The 14,308-nt window shown below is 45.0% G+C and overlaps 2 protein-coding genes across 5 annotated transcripts; one reads left to right on the top strand and one right to left on the bottom strand.

Moving 5' to 3' along the window:
- Positions 1 to 2: 2 nt before the first annotated feature.
- Positions 3 to 4,726, bottom strand: TMEM234 (transmembrane protein 234). Of its 4 annotated transcripts, none has more exons than XM_077337429.1 (5): positions 4,569 to 4,726; positions 2,986 to 3,137; positions 2,245 to 2,311; positions 1,333 to 1,425; positions 3 to 493 (listed from the first exon to the last, which is right to left on the bottom strand). In XM_077337429.1, the coding sequence occupies exons 1-5, from the start codon at positions 4,579 to 4,581 to the stop codon at positions 417 to 419; spliced, it is 402 nt and encodes a 133-aa protein (XP_077193544.1). In that variant the 5' UTR covers positions 4,582 to 4,726; the 3' UTR covers positions 3 to 416. The 4 variants fall into 4 exon arrangements, with proteins under 4 accessions (XP_077193544.1, XP_077193543.1, XP_077193541.1 ...); XM_077337428.1 differs by having other exon boundaries at positions 2,986 to 3,164; positions 4,569 to 4,699; XM_077337426.1 differs by lacking the exon at positions 4,569 to 4,726 and adding an exon at positions 4,383 to 4,556 and having other exon boundaries at positions 2,986 to 3,164.
- Positions 4,725 to 14,198, top strand: EIF3I (eukaryotic translation initiation factor 3 subunit I). Its single transcript, XM_077337421.1, has 11 exons — positions 4,725 to 4,962; positions 5,469 to 5,561; positions 6,465 to 6,552; positions 7,878 to 7,943; positions 9,201 to 9,350; positions 9,558 to 9,685; positions 10,207 to 10,317; positions 11,500 to 11,589; positions 13,042 to 13,115; positions 13,516 to 13,608; positions 13,724 to 14,198. The coding sequence occupies exons 1-11, from the start codon at positions 4,960 to 4,962 to the stop codon at positions 13,803 to 13,805; spliced, it is 978 nt and encodes a 325-aa protein (XP_077193536.1). The 5' UTR covers positions 4,725 to 4,959; the 3' UTR covers positions 13,806 to 14,198.
- The last annotated feature ends 110 nt before the right edge of the window (positions 14,199 to 14,308 follow it).

The raw sequence follows: 14,308 nt of genomic DNA on the forward strand, positions 1-14,308 counted from the left end.
AATTCTGTTTTGATATGCAGGCCTGGTAGCCACAGCCATAGATTTAGATATGATTTTTTAAAAGAAAAAAGAGTGACAATTGTCATTTAAATTTAACTACAAAAACACACACGTAGCAAGTAAACAGAATGCCAACATGTTCCGTGCCAGAACTGACTACAGGTTATTTTTTCTCCCATTCCTTTTTTTCTCATCTTTCTGAATTCCTCATGGTCTGATACGAATGCTCTAGTCCAGGGGTAGTCAAACTGCGGCCCTCCAGATGTCCATGGACTGCAATTCCCATGAGCCCCTGCCAGCAAATGCCAGTATGTGGACTCTGGTGAGCTCCTCCACTGCAAAATGAGGTGATGTGAGTGGAGCCAGAGCTTCCTGTCCCTTGTCTGTCATTAAGCACCATTTTTGGCATCCTCTCCTCATGCTTTCTCATTCACAGACTCAGCTATGCAGAGAGTGACTCCCAAGCCAGTCAGCAGCATTCCCAGGGCAGCACCTAGTGAAACAAAAGAAACAGGAAATAAGCCCAAATCTCAAAAGTGCCCATTGCTTATCTTGTACAGAAGTGGCTAGTCCTCATAGCAAGTGTGAGGGTGTTTGCTGGGTATGAAGAAAAAAAGACAACCCCACCTTGGTAACTCTTATGTATGTTCCTCATGTGTGAACACTGGGAGCTGCTGAGGTTCAATTCCCAAGCAGGAACATATGGCAGAAGATGGATCCCAAGCTATGTAGGGCTTTAAAAGGCAAAACCACCACCTTGAATTGGGCTCAGATTGGAAGCCAGTGTAACTGCTGTAGAATCAAGGTCACCTGCTCCTGTTAGCGCCCCCCAACCAGTATTCTAGCCACAGCATTCTGCACTAATTGCAGCTTCTGAACATTCAAGGGTAGCTCCAGATACAGTGCATTGCAGTAGTCCAGTTTAGTTGTAACTAAGGCATGGATCACCATGTCTAGATCTGTCTGAACCAGCAATGGATGCAGCAGTACCTGGGTTAAAAGCACTCCTTTTGTAAGGTGACTGGCGTGTCTTTTTAAGGGGAATATAACCACAGGAAAGATCTCAAGTCCCTTGTATGCTTTTCTGCTAACACAGAGAACCTCTGTCTTGTTAGGTTTAAGCTTACAGAATTATGGAAGGGGGAGAATTTCCAAGCTCTTTCTTCTCCCACACTATTTTACAGACCTCCTTCTTGTAGTTCAATTCAACCTGATTCATCCATAACAAAAGGGGGGACGGGGACGTGTCCCCTTTAGCATATCCTGCCCGTAAATATGAAGTAGCAAAATGTAAAAGGGGGATGCTGTGTGTTCATCTGGAGGGAGACCTACGTGAACTGCCAATGTCTTCTCCAAGCATCTTCCCAGTTGCCATCGTGAACATCAGAGCCAAAGAATTACAAAGAGGCACTGCCAAGGTCAGGTCTGAAACAGATCCATATTTTTTAAGTCAGCAAAGGAGAAGGTAAAGCTTTTGTAATTATAGGGAGCATCTTTCAGAAACAGAGTACTGCCACACTACAGTGGGGAATTTTGCCACTCTGGCTCAGGTAAGTTAAGTAAGCCATGTGCTATTGGGGTGATGTTGGTGGATATGACCAGCAACTATAATAATCGATGAGACCGGGGCGGGATACTAAACTCACCCACTGATTTGTCTCAGTTTGGGCAATGCAGTTATAGTGTCTTAACAAGAATGTGAACTCAGAGTTGCTGACATGTCAGGAGCCTACAAGGTACCTGGTTAATGTACATTAGAGTAGTGAAGCCCTCTGTTGCACATTCCTGTGGTGTAATCCTTGCAACAACAATGCAGAGGTTTGTATAATCCTTTGTTGCAAGGATTATACTATATGAAGTAGAGGGATGGTGGCTCAGTGGTAGAGGGTCTGCTTGGCATGCCAAAGGTTCCAGGTTGGATTCCCACCATCACTGTTTAAATGATGAGGCAGCAGGTGATGTGAAAAATGCTGCCAGTCATACACAAAGTACAGCAGCATCAGACAGCTCTGTGTTACCTCTGTTATGCAGCTGGGGACTGTCAGTAGTCTCCGAACTCAGCTGCTGCTTTCATGTTAGTTGGAATGGTACCCAAGAAGATTCCCAAGAAGCTGGGCTGTAGTGCCTACCCTGGCCATGTGCACTGCAGTCTCTGGGTGGGCCACAAGATGTTTAAAGATCTGTTCTTCCCTCCTCCACAAATCCCACTTTTACATCCTTCAAAAGCAATAAGGAAGGACTAACCTGTGGAGGCCAAGGTAAGATAATAGACGAGTGAGCCACACTGGTTCAGCATAAATGGTATTGCATACTGCAAGAAAAATGTACAGGACGGTATGGTCACATCTCCCCTTTTCCTGGACTAGAGCAGATTTGGGATACTGTGTAATGAGAGATCCAGGCTGCACTTTAAACAGTAGAGAAAGGGGTAATGTAGACCCAATTTATGAGCCTGTGCATCTCTGATCCATAGCTGTCATCCACGTAACACTTATTACTTGTTTTTTCGCAAGTTGCAGTCAACTTATGGTGACCAATAAGGTTTTCAAGGCAAGAGACATTTCAAGGTGGTTTGCCATTGTGTGGCTTTGTATAACAACTCTAGATTTCCTTGGGGTCTCCCCCCAAGTACTACTAAAAAATGTGTCTTTAAGCCTTGCTCATTATCAGCTATTCTAATTTTTCTTACTGTCAGGAACATGGTTGCTATTGTTCTCTTTTATGAAAGACACCACCGTGATCCTGAAAACAAAACTGGGGGAAACAAGGAGCTAAAGTAATGTGTTTTCAATAGGAGAAAACTCCAGTCTGGAGTTTCTCAATTGTTCTTATGAAAAGGAATACTGCAAAGGAATTTTTAAAAATAGGTTTCCCAATATGAAACCCATAAGACTGAAGATTATGTAGGACTTAGGAGATAATTAAGACTGGCAGTCAGAATCCTATCCATGCATACTTGCAAAGTTTTGGGAAAGCACATCATACCTTGTAATTGAGAAAAAGGAATTTCATTTCTGTCAGCAGCTGTAGTGCCCAGTTTTCCTTCTTTACTTGTTCCAGTCCCTCAGTGCCTCTTTTCAAAAATGGGTTGGTTCCTCCCCAAAGAGCTGCCACCAAGACCAAAGCTGCAACTTCACCTGCAATACAACTCTTAAGATACTCTTCTGAGGAATTTCCCAAAATACATTGGAGACTATGAAAGGGGGTGGTTGATAGCTATTAAAAATTTTCAGCACAGCCCAGGCAAGGATTCTAATGTGTCACACTGCAATCCTGTGTACACTTACTTCAAAGTAAGCTCCTCAGAACTCAATGGAGCATGCTAACAATAAACATTATATTGGGCATTTATTTATTATATATTTATACACCACCCTTCCAGTGGCTCAGGGCAATTAACATGGAACATGGGGAACAAGGAACAATACAGTATAACTTGATAACCATGTCAAATGAGTAACAATAGAAACAGTGATAACAAAGAACAGTGTTTAAGTCCCTCAGCCTAGCCTACCTCTCAGGGTTACTGTGAGCAGGGATATCAACATCTAGGAAAAACACGAACAAAACCAGCACATTTCTTCCCCATTAAACTTTTAAAATTGTTTAATGGAAAATACTTTGGCCACCTCATGAGAAGGAAGGACTCCCTGGAGAAGAGTCTAATGCTGGGAGTGATTGAGGGCAAAAGAAGGGGACGACAGAGAATGAGGTGACTGGATGGAAATCTGAAGCAGTTGGTGCAAATTTAAATGGACTCCAGGGAATGGTAGAGGACAAGAAGGCCTGGAGGATCATTGTCCATGGGGTCACGATGGGTTGGACATGACTTAGCACCTAACAACAACACCAAATGGAAAAATTGAAAATATTTAATGGGAGGCCCCCCCAAGAATTATTTTGTTTTGGAATGAGTTTAGCTTTGTCTACAATTAATATGCTACAATACACATTAAAAGACCAGTATATTCAGTACTGTCCAGATGTTGATATCCAATTGTGGTGGTATGCTTCTGTCCAAATGACGCACTTTTAAAAAGTTTGGTTTCAAACTCCCCTTCAAGTCAGAATGTAAAAAGTAACATGCATGTGATGTCCAATGGCATCTTAAGACCAACAATTTTGTATTCAAGGTGTGAGCTTTTGTGTGCATGTGCACTTCTTCAAACAGTGAAACAAAAATCATAAGAGTACAGATGTAAGGAGAAGGTAAATTAGTAGCAAATTGGTAAACAGCATCACAGCAAATATGCAGCATGACAAAGACTGGTTATTTCTTTGCTAGAATAAAAAATCACGCCTTGAATAGATATTTGTTGGTCTGAAAGGTGCCACTAGACTCGTATTTTGTTGTGCTGCTTCAGACCAACCCGGCTACCCACTTGAATCTATCTTGGGTAGGAAAGGAAGACTTGTCAGCATTTCCCTGTAGCTGTGAGGGGAGAATCACGTATATAAGAGCCCGTTAGCCGTCCTGGCAGGAGACGTCTTTCCAGCTCCTTCCCCAAAGCAAGGAGACCACCCCCAGCCACCTCCCGCCCTGCAAGCACCGGAAGTGAGTCTCTCACCTAGCGACGCCATCCTGGTCGTCTACAGAGTTGCGGGAAAGAGCTGCGCAGAGCGCCACTTAAAATCAATATTCGAAGGCAGGGGGTCGCTCTATCTATTCCATCTCTATGACTTTCTGTCCTCCTGGTTGGCAAGCCGAGCATCGGAAATAGTGAAAGCCCTAGGAGGGAACCCGAACACGTCCGGTTTCAAATGTCGCGCAAGAGGTCCTATGACCATAGAGATCCATAGAGACAGCGCGGCTTTTCGAGTCAGGTGACATAAACCGGAAGTAGAGTCATGTGGCTTGCTCCGGCTTTCTTCCCATCTGGTACTTAACCGGTCTGACCCCGGAAGTGGATCCTTTGCCTACTCGCGTGCTGTTGTCGCCGGCCCTTCCTGACCGCAGCGATGGTGAGTGGAGGCCCCCGTGGCCTGTCGGGCCTGCCTGCGCGAGTAGAAGAGGGTTCCCGGGATTAAAATTGATATCCGCATGACAAAGATCAGTTCCCCTGGAGGAGGTGGCCGCTTTGGAGCGTGGGCTGCTTCCTCTCGCTCACCCGCCCTCCCCAGACTTCACCCCAAATCTCCAGGAGTTTACCGAGCCAGAAGTGGTAACCCTAGACCGAGTCAGCTTGCCTGCTCCTACCATGTCGGAATAGGGGATGCTCTCCAGCCGAACCTACTTCACAGGGTTGTTGTGAGAGAGTAAAATGGGAGAAGAGTGATGTACAGCCCCTGAGTTACTTAGAGGAAGTGTCCCTGTCTCCAGAGTTACTGTGGAAGACCCTTTCTTTACAGTTTTTTGTAGGTTGCACTTATTTGGTGGGTGATGTAAACAATACCCAGGTTAATGTCAATCTTTCCATCAAAGCGGGCTCTAATGCACTTGATTGTTTGTTTAATCTGCTTTTCTTCAGAAACCTATCCTGCTTCAGGGCCATGAGAGGTCCATTACGGAGATCAAATATAACAGGGAAGGTGACCTGTTGTTCACAGTGGCCAAAGATCCGGTATGTTTTTGTTATTTTTGAGCTATGCATAGGGCTGCCCTTGAAATCAGTTCAGAAGCTTTAGCAGCCAGTTACTTAAAGTGGGGAGGGGAGTTGTCTAGCATACATTGCAACAACTACTTACTTTGCTTTGGCCATAATTCAAGATGCGGGCATTCATTTGAAGTCCTCTGTGGCTTGGTACACATCTGCAAACGCACTGTTGCCTGTACAGTCCCTTACAGGTACAATCCCTTATTCTGCTTAGTAAAACATGGGGCAGAGTAGCAGACTAGGTTTTTGCTGTAGGGGCTGAGAGGTTGTTAAACATATTTCTTATGATGGCTATAAAGGGTCATCTGCATGCCTTTTGATAATAAGTGCCACATGGAGATTTCAGCTAATTTTCCAGAGGATTGAAGAATTGATTTATTAGATGCCAGTGTTAATTTTTTTTGAGAGGAGGATAGTAATTCCCTCTTCAAGTTTTTAAAAAATGGATATGCTGCCTTTACTACCTAGGGAATATGAAGTCTGGGTGCTGTCTTGCTAGATCAAAACGTTTGATTTCCAGTTTGTTGTGTTCTGGTCCTGTATATTGCAACAGGTATTTCCTCTTTTTTAGATCAATTAAAAAAAAACTCCTCTCTCGTTTCTTTTTTGGCTTTCTTTAATTCATATGCCAAACTCAAAAACTATTTCAGAGCCAACTCTGAAAAAAAACTGAGGAAAGTATATTTCAGGTATCTAGTGAATTGGCATTTTTAGTATTTAAAATGTGTTGCCTATTATGTCTCCTTTATTCAACAAATACATTTAGATTCTTTTCAAAACATAACTAGTGTCTAATCCACAATTTGTTTGAAATAATCTGCAATTTATTATTGGAATGTGTGTGTGTAACTACAATTGCTCTGTTACCAGATTGTCAATGTTTGGTATTCCGTCAATGGTGAGAGGCTCGGCACATACAATGGACACACTGGAGCTGTCTGGTGTGTTGATGCTGACTGTATCCTTTGGATTAAGAAAACGAGAATGTTGTGTGGTTGAGAGACACTTAATTTTAGAGACACTTCTGCAAGTAGGACCTACACTATAGAATTTAAAAATTCAGAGAGAGAGAGAGAGAGCCTGTAGCAGCAAAGCAATGATAGAAGCCATAAGCACTTTGCATTTATAGACAACAGCCTAATTTGTCAGGTAGGCTGAGAGAGTGGCACTTTTGGCCAGCTAGTGCCAGCTAAACCAAGTTACCAAACAGGCATCATTTTCACAGGGCATCTGGTGCGTCTTGGAAGGCAAATTATTTATTTATTATGAAATTTATATACTGTCCCTCCCTGTAGACAGACTTGGGGTGGTTTGCAGCATGTTAAAATTTTTTTAAAATACAACAAAAACACTGAATGCTCCGATTTGCCTGCTGTTTCTCCATGTATTCAGTGGCGGGAGTTTATTCAGAAGAGGAAACTAGGGAGGTCCATGTGATTTTATTTACTTGTTCTGCCCTCAGTCATATGCTTGGTGGAATAGTGCTATTTTGCAGGCCCTGGGTTACTTGAATAATTTCATCAGGCCCCAGGTATCAACTGGCGACTGATTCCATGAGGTTGGAATCAGGGCCAAAAAGGCTCAGGCTCTGGTCGATGCCAGACACACTGTTTTGGGGCCAGGGGTCACCAACATGTTAGCATTTGAAGACAATAATGCTTTTCTGGTAGCATTATTTTTATTTATTTTAAATTTATTTATTTATTTTCATTTCTAACTCCCCACTCCCGGCAATGCCGGCTCATGGCAACTTAATAACATTTTAAAATATAATTTACAATATGAAACAACCTTAAAATCAACAATTCACTATCAACAGTTTTAAAAACAGCATTAATCAGCCACCTTAAAAAGCACCTGCAGCCAGATGGGTGTTCTTCTCTGGTCATGGAAGAAATTAGATTTAAGATGCTCCTTTATTTAGCACACAACAATAGAAAAAGCATTGTGGGGCTGCCCATCACTTTTCTTTATGCATGTTGCTCCTTTAATCTTGCTTTTCTTCCTAGAAACTCAGGGCACCTTATAGTTCATCCTCACAACCATCTTGTGTTTGGCCCAAGGTCACCCAGAAAATCCAGATCTCTCCAGTCCTCTTGCAGCACTCTAACCCCTACAGTTAACAGCAAAAAACCCATTGTGCTCCTTGGTGCCATGTTTTGAAATGCATTCTGTAGCAGCACGTTTCTTGCTTGGATATTAAAACTGCATAAGGGCCTGCATCCACTCCTTGCATCAAGTTGTCTGTGTTTACGTATTTGAGTTCCTTCACTGCTTCTTCAGGGGACACGAGGCATGTCCTGACTGGTTCTGCGGACAACAGCTGTCGCCTCTGGGACTGTGAAACAGGTAGGATTTGGAAACAGTGGGCTGCATGGAAGTGGGAGGGTACTGTTGAGAGTCCTGTAAGCAGCGTGTGAAAGGGTGGGTATGAGGCTCCTAACTGGAGACCTGCACAACACAGCACAGGTTTGCTCATATTGGTTTTAATTAATTTGGTACCTTTGCTGGATCTTTGTGGGTAAGCAGAGTTAGCCATATTTAAAACAAAATTTTGCTATGGGGTCATCTTCTTTGAGACTCACCTTCAATGCCTTTGAAAAGCAACAACCCACCCTATCTTTGCTAACCTCCTATCTGCGTTTCCTTTCTGGGGTGCAAAGCACCTTACAGTTTGTTCCCAGATCCTACCTTGCTTTGCTTCTGGATGAATTTTTAGGTCACTCTCTGATCCCTGCAGCTATCCCAGGCTTTTGTAAAGCATGACATCAGCTGATGGTGCAGTTGATTTCTACAACATCATTTTTCATCAGCGTGTTTTGTGTTTCCCTAACTTCTCTCCCCTGGCCTATCCTTTCTCCTTTCATTTTCTCCATCCTATGAGAGGCTGTGTCCAATGGTGCACTTCTGTTCAGGGAATACTGAGCTTTTTTAATGAATGAACATGCATACGGCTGGGACTGCCAATCTGGGGGTGAACGAGGGGCTGTAAGGCTTTGCATGGTTCCAGAATTCTGTCTTCAATGTCTCCGGTTAAGAGGCTGTCAGGTAGCTCGGTGGGAAATGAATTGTCCTTGCTTTGACCTTGATGAGCAAGCAGAGGAAAATGCCTTGGGGTAGTTAAGACCATAATTTAAGAATAATCCTGCTGGATAAGACCAGTGGCCCACCTAGTCCAACATCCTGCCTCACAAAGTAGCCAACCAGGTCATTTGGATGTCCAATAACAGGACACAGAGGCTGAGGTCTTCCCAAGGTTGCTTCCTGGCACTGGTATTTGACTTCCAAGTGTAGAGGTTCCCCTTTAGTCACTATGGCTGATAGGCACCGATAGACCTATCCTCCATGAATCTGTCTAATCACTTTGTAAAGCCGTCTGTGCTTGGAGCCATCACTACATCCTAAGGCAGCAAATTCCACTTTTTAATCACTTGCTGATTAAAGGAGTGTTTCCTTTTGCCTGTCCTGAACCTACTGCTCATCAACTTCATTGAATGCCCGCAAGTTGTCAGTATTTTGGAAGATGGAGAAAAAATTCTGTCTGGCAAGGCAGTTCCCCACACTCCTCATCATGAACTGGCTTTCTCTGTCACGTCCTCCGCCTAGGCAAGCAGATGGCTCTGGTCAAGACCAACTCTGCCGTCCGAACCTGCGGCTTCGACTTCGGAGGGAACATCATCATGTTTTCCACGGACAAGCAGATGGGCTACCAGTGTTTCGTCAGCTTCTTTGACCTGCGGGACTCCAGCCAGATTGGTGAGGCCTCTTGGGTGAAGGAGCAGCAATTGGAATGAGCAACTTTGAGGTCCTTCATTAATCTAGTAATTTGTAAAAATATAACCCCCCCCCCCTTGAAAGGTAAACAGTGGACTGGCTGGCTGTTAATGGAGCCCAAGAACAATTGGAGCAGTTGGAAGCAGAGTTTCTGCTGGCTTTATAAAACGAGTCTTTTGTTTCCTGCAGAGAACAATGAGCCCTATATGAAGATTCCATGCAGTGACTCCAAAATCACCAGTGCTGTGTGGGGGCCTCTTGGGGAATTCATCATTGTGGGGCATGAAAACGGCGAACTCAACCAATTCAGTGCAAAGGTTAGTGAATACGGGAGATTGTTGTGTAGGGTCAGTTCTCCCCCTGAAAGCAAACCATTTCCAGTTGGTAAGCTTAGAATTAATCTCTGGGGAAGAGTGCTGTAGCCTATGAGGTGGGTTAGGAGGTATGGCAGAAATCTGTCCAGAGCAGCTCAGTAAGTTTCATGGGTAAATAGGGGCTTGGAGTGACTGTGCACATCCACCTGTAATCACTGGCCTCCCTGGCAAGCTCGTGGTTGTTTTAGGGCTTCCTAGAGCAGAAAGTTGAGACCAGAAGCTTTTGCAAGAGCTCAGTCTGAGTTAGAGGGGAAATGATTTGTTTTCCTCGGCCATGAGACTGCGAACACTGGCCTTCCTTAAAAGGCTGTTGTAGAGCATACTGAGAAGAGTGTACATGCAACACTTTCACCATGACTGGTAAATCCTGTGGCAATTTATAGCAACTGAAGGGATGTTAAGTGAAATATTTACTTTTGTCTGCTTCGTAGATGCACTATCACCTTCTTTCTCTTCCTCCATAGTCTGGAGAGGTTCTCGTGAATGTCAAGGAGCACACAAAACAGATCAATGACATCCAGACTTCCCGAGACATGACCATGTTCATCACGGCTTCGAAGGACAACACAGCCAAGGTGTGTCCTACCCCTTCACCCTTCCAACAAAAGCATTGTCTTCCCTTGCCTCGTCCTCTTAAATTGGCCTTCTTTTGCTCGTGGAGGAACCCCCTGAAATACTTTTTCAACCTTTGTGGAGCCCCAGAAGTGATGTCAGCTCACTACACCTTCCAGGCACACCCCCAAGTGCTGTGTCACCAGAAGTGAGGCGGTTTAAGGTGGGAGTAGGTGTGCAGGCTGTGCCCCCCTCCCAGGTGCAGAAACCACAAGAGAACTCATGCTTGGGAGGAGGTAGGGGGATCAGTAGAAACAGCTAGTTCTCTAGCTTGTGGCCAAGTCCATTAAGACAGGAGGGGAAAGGCCACGGACCCCTATTTGGGAATCCATTTCTTAAGTATTCACCTACTGGGTGGGAATATGGAGGCATGAGGTACCTTTTGACACTGGGTAGCACTCAGAAGCATCTGTCATTTAAAATTAAGAATGTTCCCCACATTCAGGGTTTTTGGCACTTAGTGGAACATGCAAGAAAGCAAGCTTTGATCTGTTGCGCACCTACAGTTTCCCATGTGGGGGTTGTGGCTTAGCCTGGCATTCTTGCATCTCCTGTGGAGGAGGGATGCAGGCAGGGAGGCCTGAGGAAGGTGGCTTTCACACACACCATGAAAAGCTCTCTGCCCAAGTGCTTTGGCAGGATAACCCCAAGATGCAGTCAGTTTTCCTCCTGTTAAGGGGAAACAGTGTTGCATACAGGGCTGCAAATATTCTACATTAAAAGAAATTATGTCCCAGTCCAGTACCCAAAACCCCCAGAAACAAATGCCACCTTCGGCCACAGGGCAGTGCTTTTAATGTGCTTGATAATCATGAGTCAGACTGCAAAAATGATTCTTTAGGCCCTGCTCCTAAATGCCAGGATACATGCTCAGTCATTGTCATGTTCGTGATAAGCAGTCTGGGTTTGTACAGTTGTGACTGCAGAGGGTAGGAAGTACCTGCCGCTTTTGTCCTAGGGTGGGACCTGAGACTGCTGCACAGTTGGGGAGCATCTTCCTTGCTCTGAAGTGGGGGGGGGGGGGCTGTGGCATGGCCAGGGCAAGCTTCTAGGACCTTGTCTGTGGACCCAGCTGGGACACTCCAGCACAGGTTTGCATTGGGTGTTTTTTGAAGACAGCTCATGAGCCGCTCCTTCCTTTGCAGCTGTTTGACTGCACGACGCTCGAGCACCTGAAGACATTCCGGACTGAGCGGCCAGTGAATTCAGCTGCACTGTCCCCCATCTTTGATCATGTAAGTTTGTGAGGAGGCCAAAAGTGGAGCAACAAAATAGATTAAAATTAAAATACAAATCACTTTATTTTGGTTTACACATGAGGCTGCATGCTCAGGACTGAATATTGGCCTTGGACAGAGTGGTAGCTCTTGACAACTTTGATTTTTAATTATGAGCGCCACCTCTAATTATTATTATAATATTGCTGGGAGCATCACGTTTTGAATCTTATTGCAGTATTGCATCATTGTATGTATGCTTGTCTTTTATCTGACCTCTGAACGTGCACTTTAAAATTTAAATACAAATAGATATTATAATCTGTTTTGTTGCTCAACCTTTGGGTTCCTGACTTGTTTTTACAGATTGGGTTGTTGTTCCCTTTTTGTTTTTTTGTCATGTAAGTTTGTGGGCAAACCTATAAGTGTCTCTTCCCTGGGCACACACCCTTGTAGCTAGTGTTATGCTGTCTCCTAGTAGCTTTTGAAGGATCTTTTCCTGGACTGCCACCTGAGCAGGGATTATTTATGTCTGCCTTGCTTTCCTTTGTCACCTCCCAAGTGTCTTCATCTGTGCTGGGAAGGTAAAGGGCAAAAATGTGGCTGGATGCTGAAGTGGCAATTCTGAGAAATGGATTAGAGTCCAGCAGCACCTTTAAGACCAACAAAGATTTATTCAAGGCGTGAGCTTTTGAGTGCAAGCACTCGTCATCAGACTAAAGTCTGAGTGCTTGCACTCGAAAGCTCACGCCTTGAATAAATCTTTGTTGGTCTTAAAGGTGCTACTGGATTCTGATTCTGATTTTGTTGTGATACTTCAGACCAATCTATTGAATCTATTCTGAGAACTGGGTGAGAGTAGAATGCGGGCAGGCTGTGATCCTGTTTCCAGCCAGCATGGAGATGCCCAGATGAGATCAGTCGGTTGCTTGCTCTTCTGGCCTGCTTTAGAGCTGAAGAGAAGAGCTGAGAGTTTTTATACCCCATTTTTCAGTATCTGGAGTCCCAAAGATTGTTTTATGTATTGTTGTTTGTTCTTATGTAAACCGCCCTGAGCCCCCGGGGAGGGCAGTATATAAATATAATAAATAAATATACAGCTTACCTTTCCCTTCCTCTCCCAACAGATACCCTGTGAAGTAGGTGGAGCCAAAAAAGCTCTTAGAGAACTACTATCAGCACTAAGGGAATGTGACTAGCCCAATGTGACTAGCTGATTGTATCTGGAGGAGTGGGGAATCAAACCCAGTTCTCCAGATTAGAGTCCACTGCTCTAAACTACTACACCATGCTGGCTTACTGTTCTCTGGACTGCTCCTTTTGGGATGGGATGGGCCTTGGAGCATCTGAATCTATCTTGGTTCCTTCTAAGGGCAGGTTGCAGTCCCTAGGCTGCAGTGCCTAAGCTGTAGCCTCATACCAAAGGCCAGTTTTGTGCAGACATGATTTCTTCTTGCTTGTCCTTGGCAGGTGGTGTTAGGTGGTGGCCAGGAAGCCATGGACGTGACAACTACTTCCACCAGGATTGGCAAGTTTGAGGCCAGGTGAGCACATTCGTCTAGCCTTTTGTCTTGGGGCAGCCAAATATTTTGTCCTGGCCTTTTTCCTGCTGAAACAAGGCAAAAGGCCAGGACAAAATATCTGGCTGCCCGAAGCAAGGTACACTGATCCCTCCTGGTCCTGTCTCACTGCCAGTCAGGCTGCCCCAAACTAGAGCAGCAGCTGATGGCTGGCCTGGAAGGGGATACCAAACCACCCCCCGGAACTGCTGAAGAGCTAGAAGGGAACAGAGGCCCTGCAGAGCATTGGTGCGCTTCTCCTGTTGCCCCTCTTGCAGCTGCTTAGGGGGCGAGGACTTGGCCTGAGGATTAGGGACAAGGGATGCAGAGATATCCTCCCACCACCTATTCTGTTCCTCTTATGATGTCCTCGTTGTTGCTCTAGGTTCTTCCATTTGGCCATCGAGGAAGAGTTTGGAAGAGTCAAAGGCCACTTCGGGCCCATTAACAGCGTCGCTTTCCATCCTGATGGAAAGAGGTAAGTTTTCCGGTGGCCAAAAAGTGGGCAGTGTCTTCCATTGTGGGGGGGGGGGTGGACACCTGCAGCCCCCTTAGGGCAACAACATCACCTCTCCTTCTCCCTTTCCTTTCAGCTACAGCAGCGGGGGCGAGGACGGCTATGTCCGCATCCATTATTTTGATCCCCAGTACTTCGAGTTTGAGTTTGAAGCTTGAACTGGCTCCCCTCCCTCCATATTTTCTGCCATTGCCTTTCTGGTCTCTTTCAATCTCATCAGGCCTGAAGCTGTGCTTGTTCCAGAGAGAGTCATGGCGCAGCCACCAGAAGTGGGCAGAGTATGCACCACCTCTTGCTTGTGGCCTGGCCTAGCTCCCTGCCTTCCCTCGGGGACTGCAGCTTTTGTAGCCATTTGGTGGTGTCATAGAATTAATACTAAAGGAACCAGAAACTCCAACCAGAAACTGAGTGTGCCTGAATCTGTTTCTAGTAGGCTGTTTAAGGAAAGTATATATATGATAAATATGTCTGTAATTTTGGTGGGTCTCAAAATTCAGATTTGAGCTGCCTGCTGCAGGATTCTTACTCATTTAATAAAACTCTTGAGTACAGCTCTGAAGACTGAGGTCTTACAAATGACATTTAAGTAGGAGCTGTGTGATGTAAGGCTCGACCCACTGTGGTCCCCACCCCAGCTCACCATCTGGCCGACTTGACCCAA

The sequence above is a fragment of the Paroedura picta genome, chromosome 5 (assembly GCF_049243985.1).
Source record: "Paroedura picta isolate Pp20150507F chromosome 5, Ppicta_v3.0, whole genome shotgun sequence".
Lineage (NCBI taxonomy): Eukaryota > Metazoa > Chordata > Lepidosauria > Squamata > Gekkonidae > Paroedura > Paroedura picta.

Excerpts from the sequence above, each read along its gene's own strand:
- TMEM234 (XM_077337426.1), bottom strand. The coding sequence starts at position 4,422 with ATGCTGACAAGTCTTCCTTTCCTACCCAAGATAGATTCAA. Across the intron at positions 3,165-4,382 it reads CCTACCCAAGATAGATTCAA|AAGAGTATCTTAAGAGTTGT; the intron begins GTGGGTAGCCGG and ends GAAATTCCTCAG. Across the intron at positions 2,312-2,985 it reads TCCTTTTTCTCAATTACAAG|TATGCAATACCATTTATGCT; the intron begins GTATGATGTGCT and ends TTTTTCTTGCAG.
- EIF3I (XM_077337421.1), top strand. Across the intron at positions 9,686-10,206 it reads TCAACCAATTCAGTGCAAAG|TCTGGAGAGGTTCTCGTGAA; the intron begins GTTAGTGAATAC and ends CTTCCTCCATAG. Across the intron at positions 13,609-13,723 it reads TTCCATCCTGATGGAAAGAG|CTACAGCAGCGGGGGCGAGG; the intron begins GTAAGTTTTCCG and ends CTTTCCTTTCAG.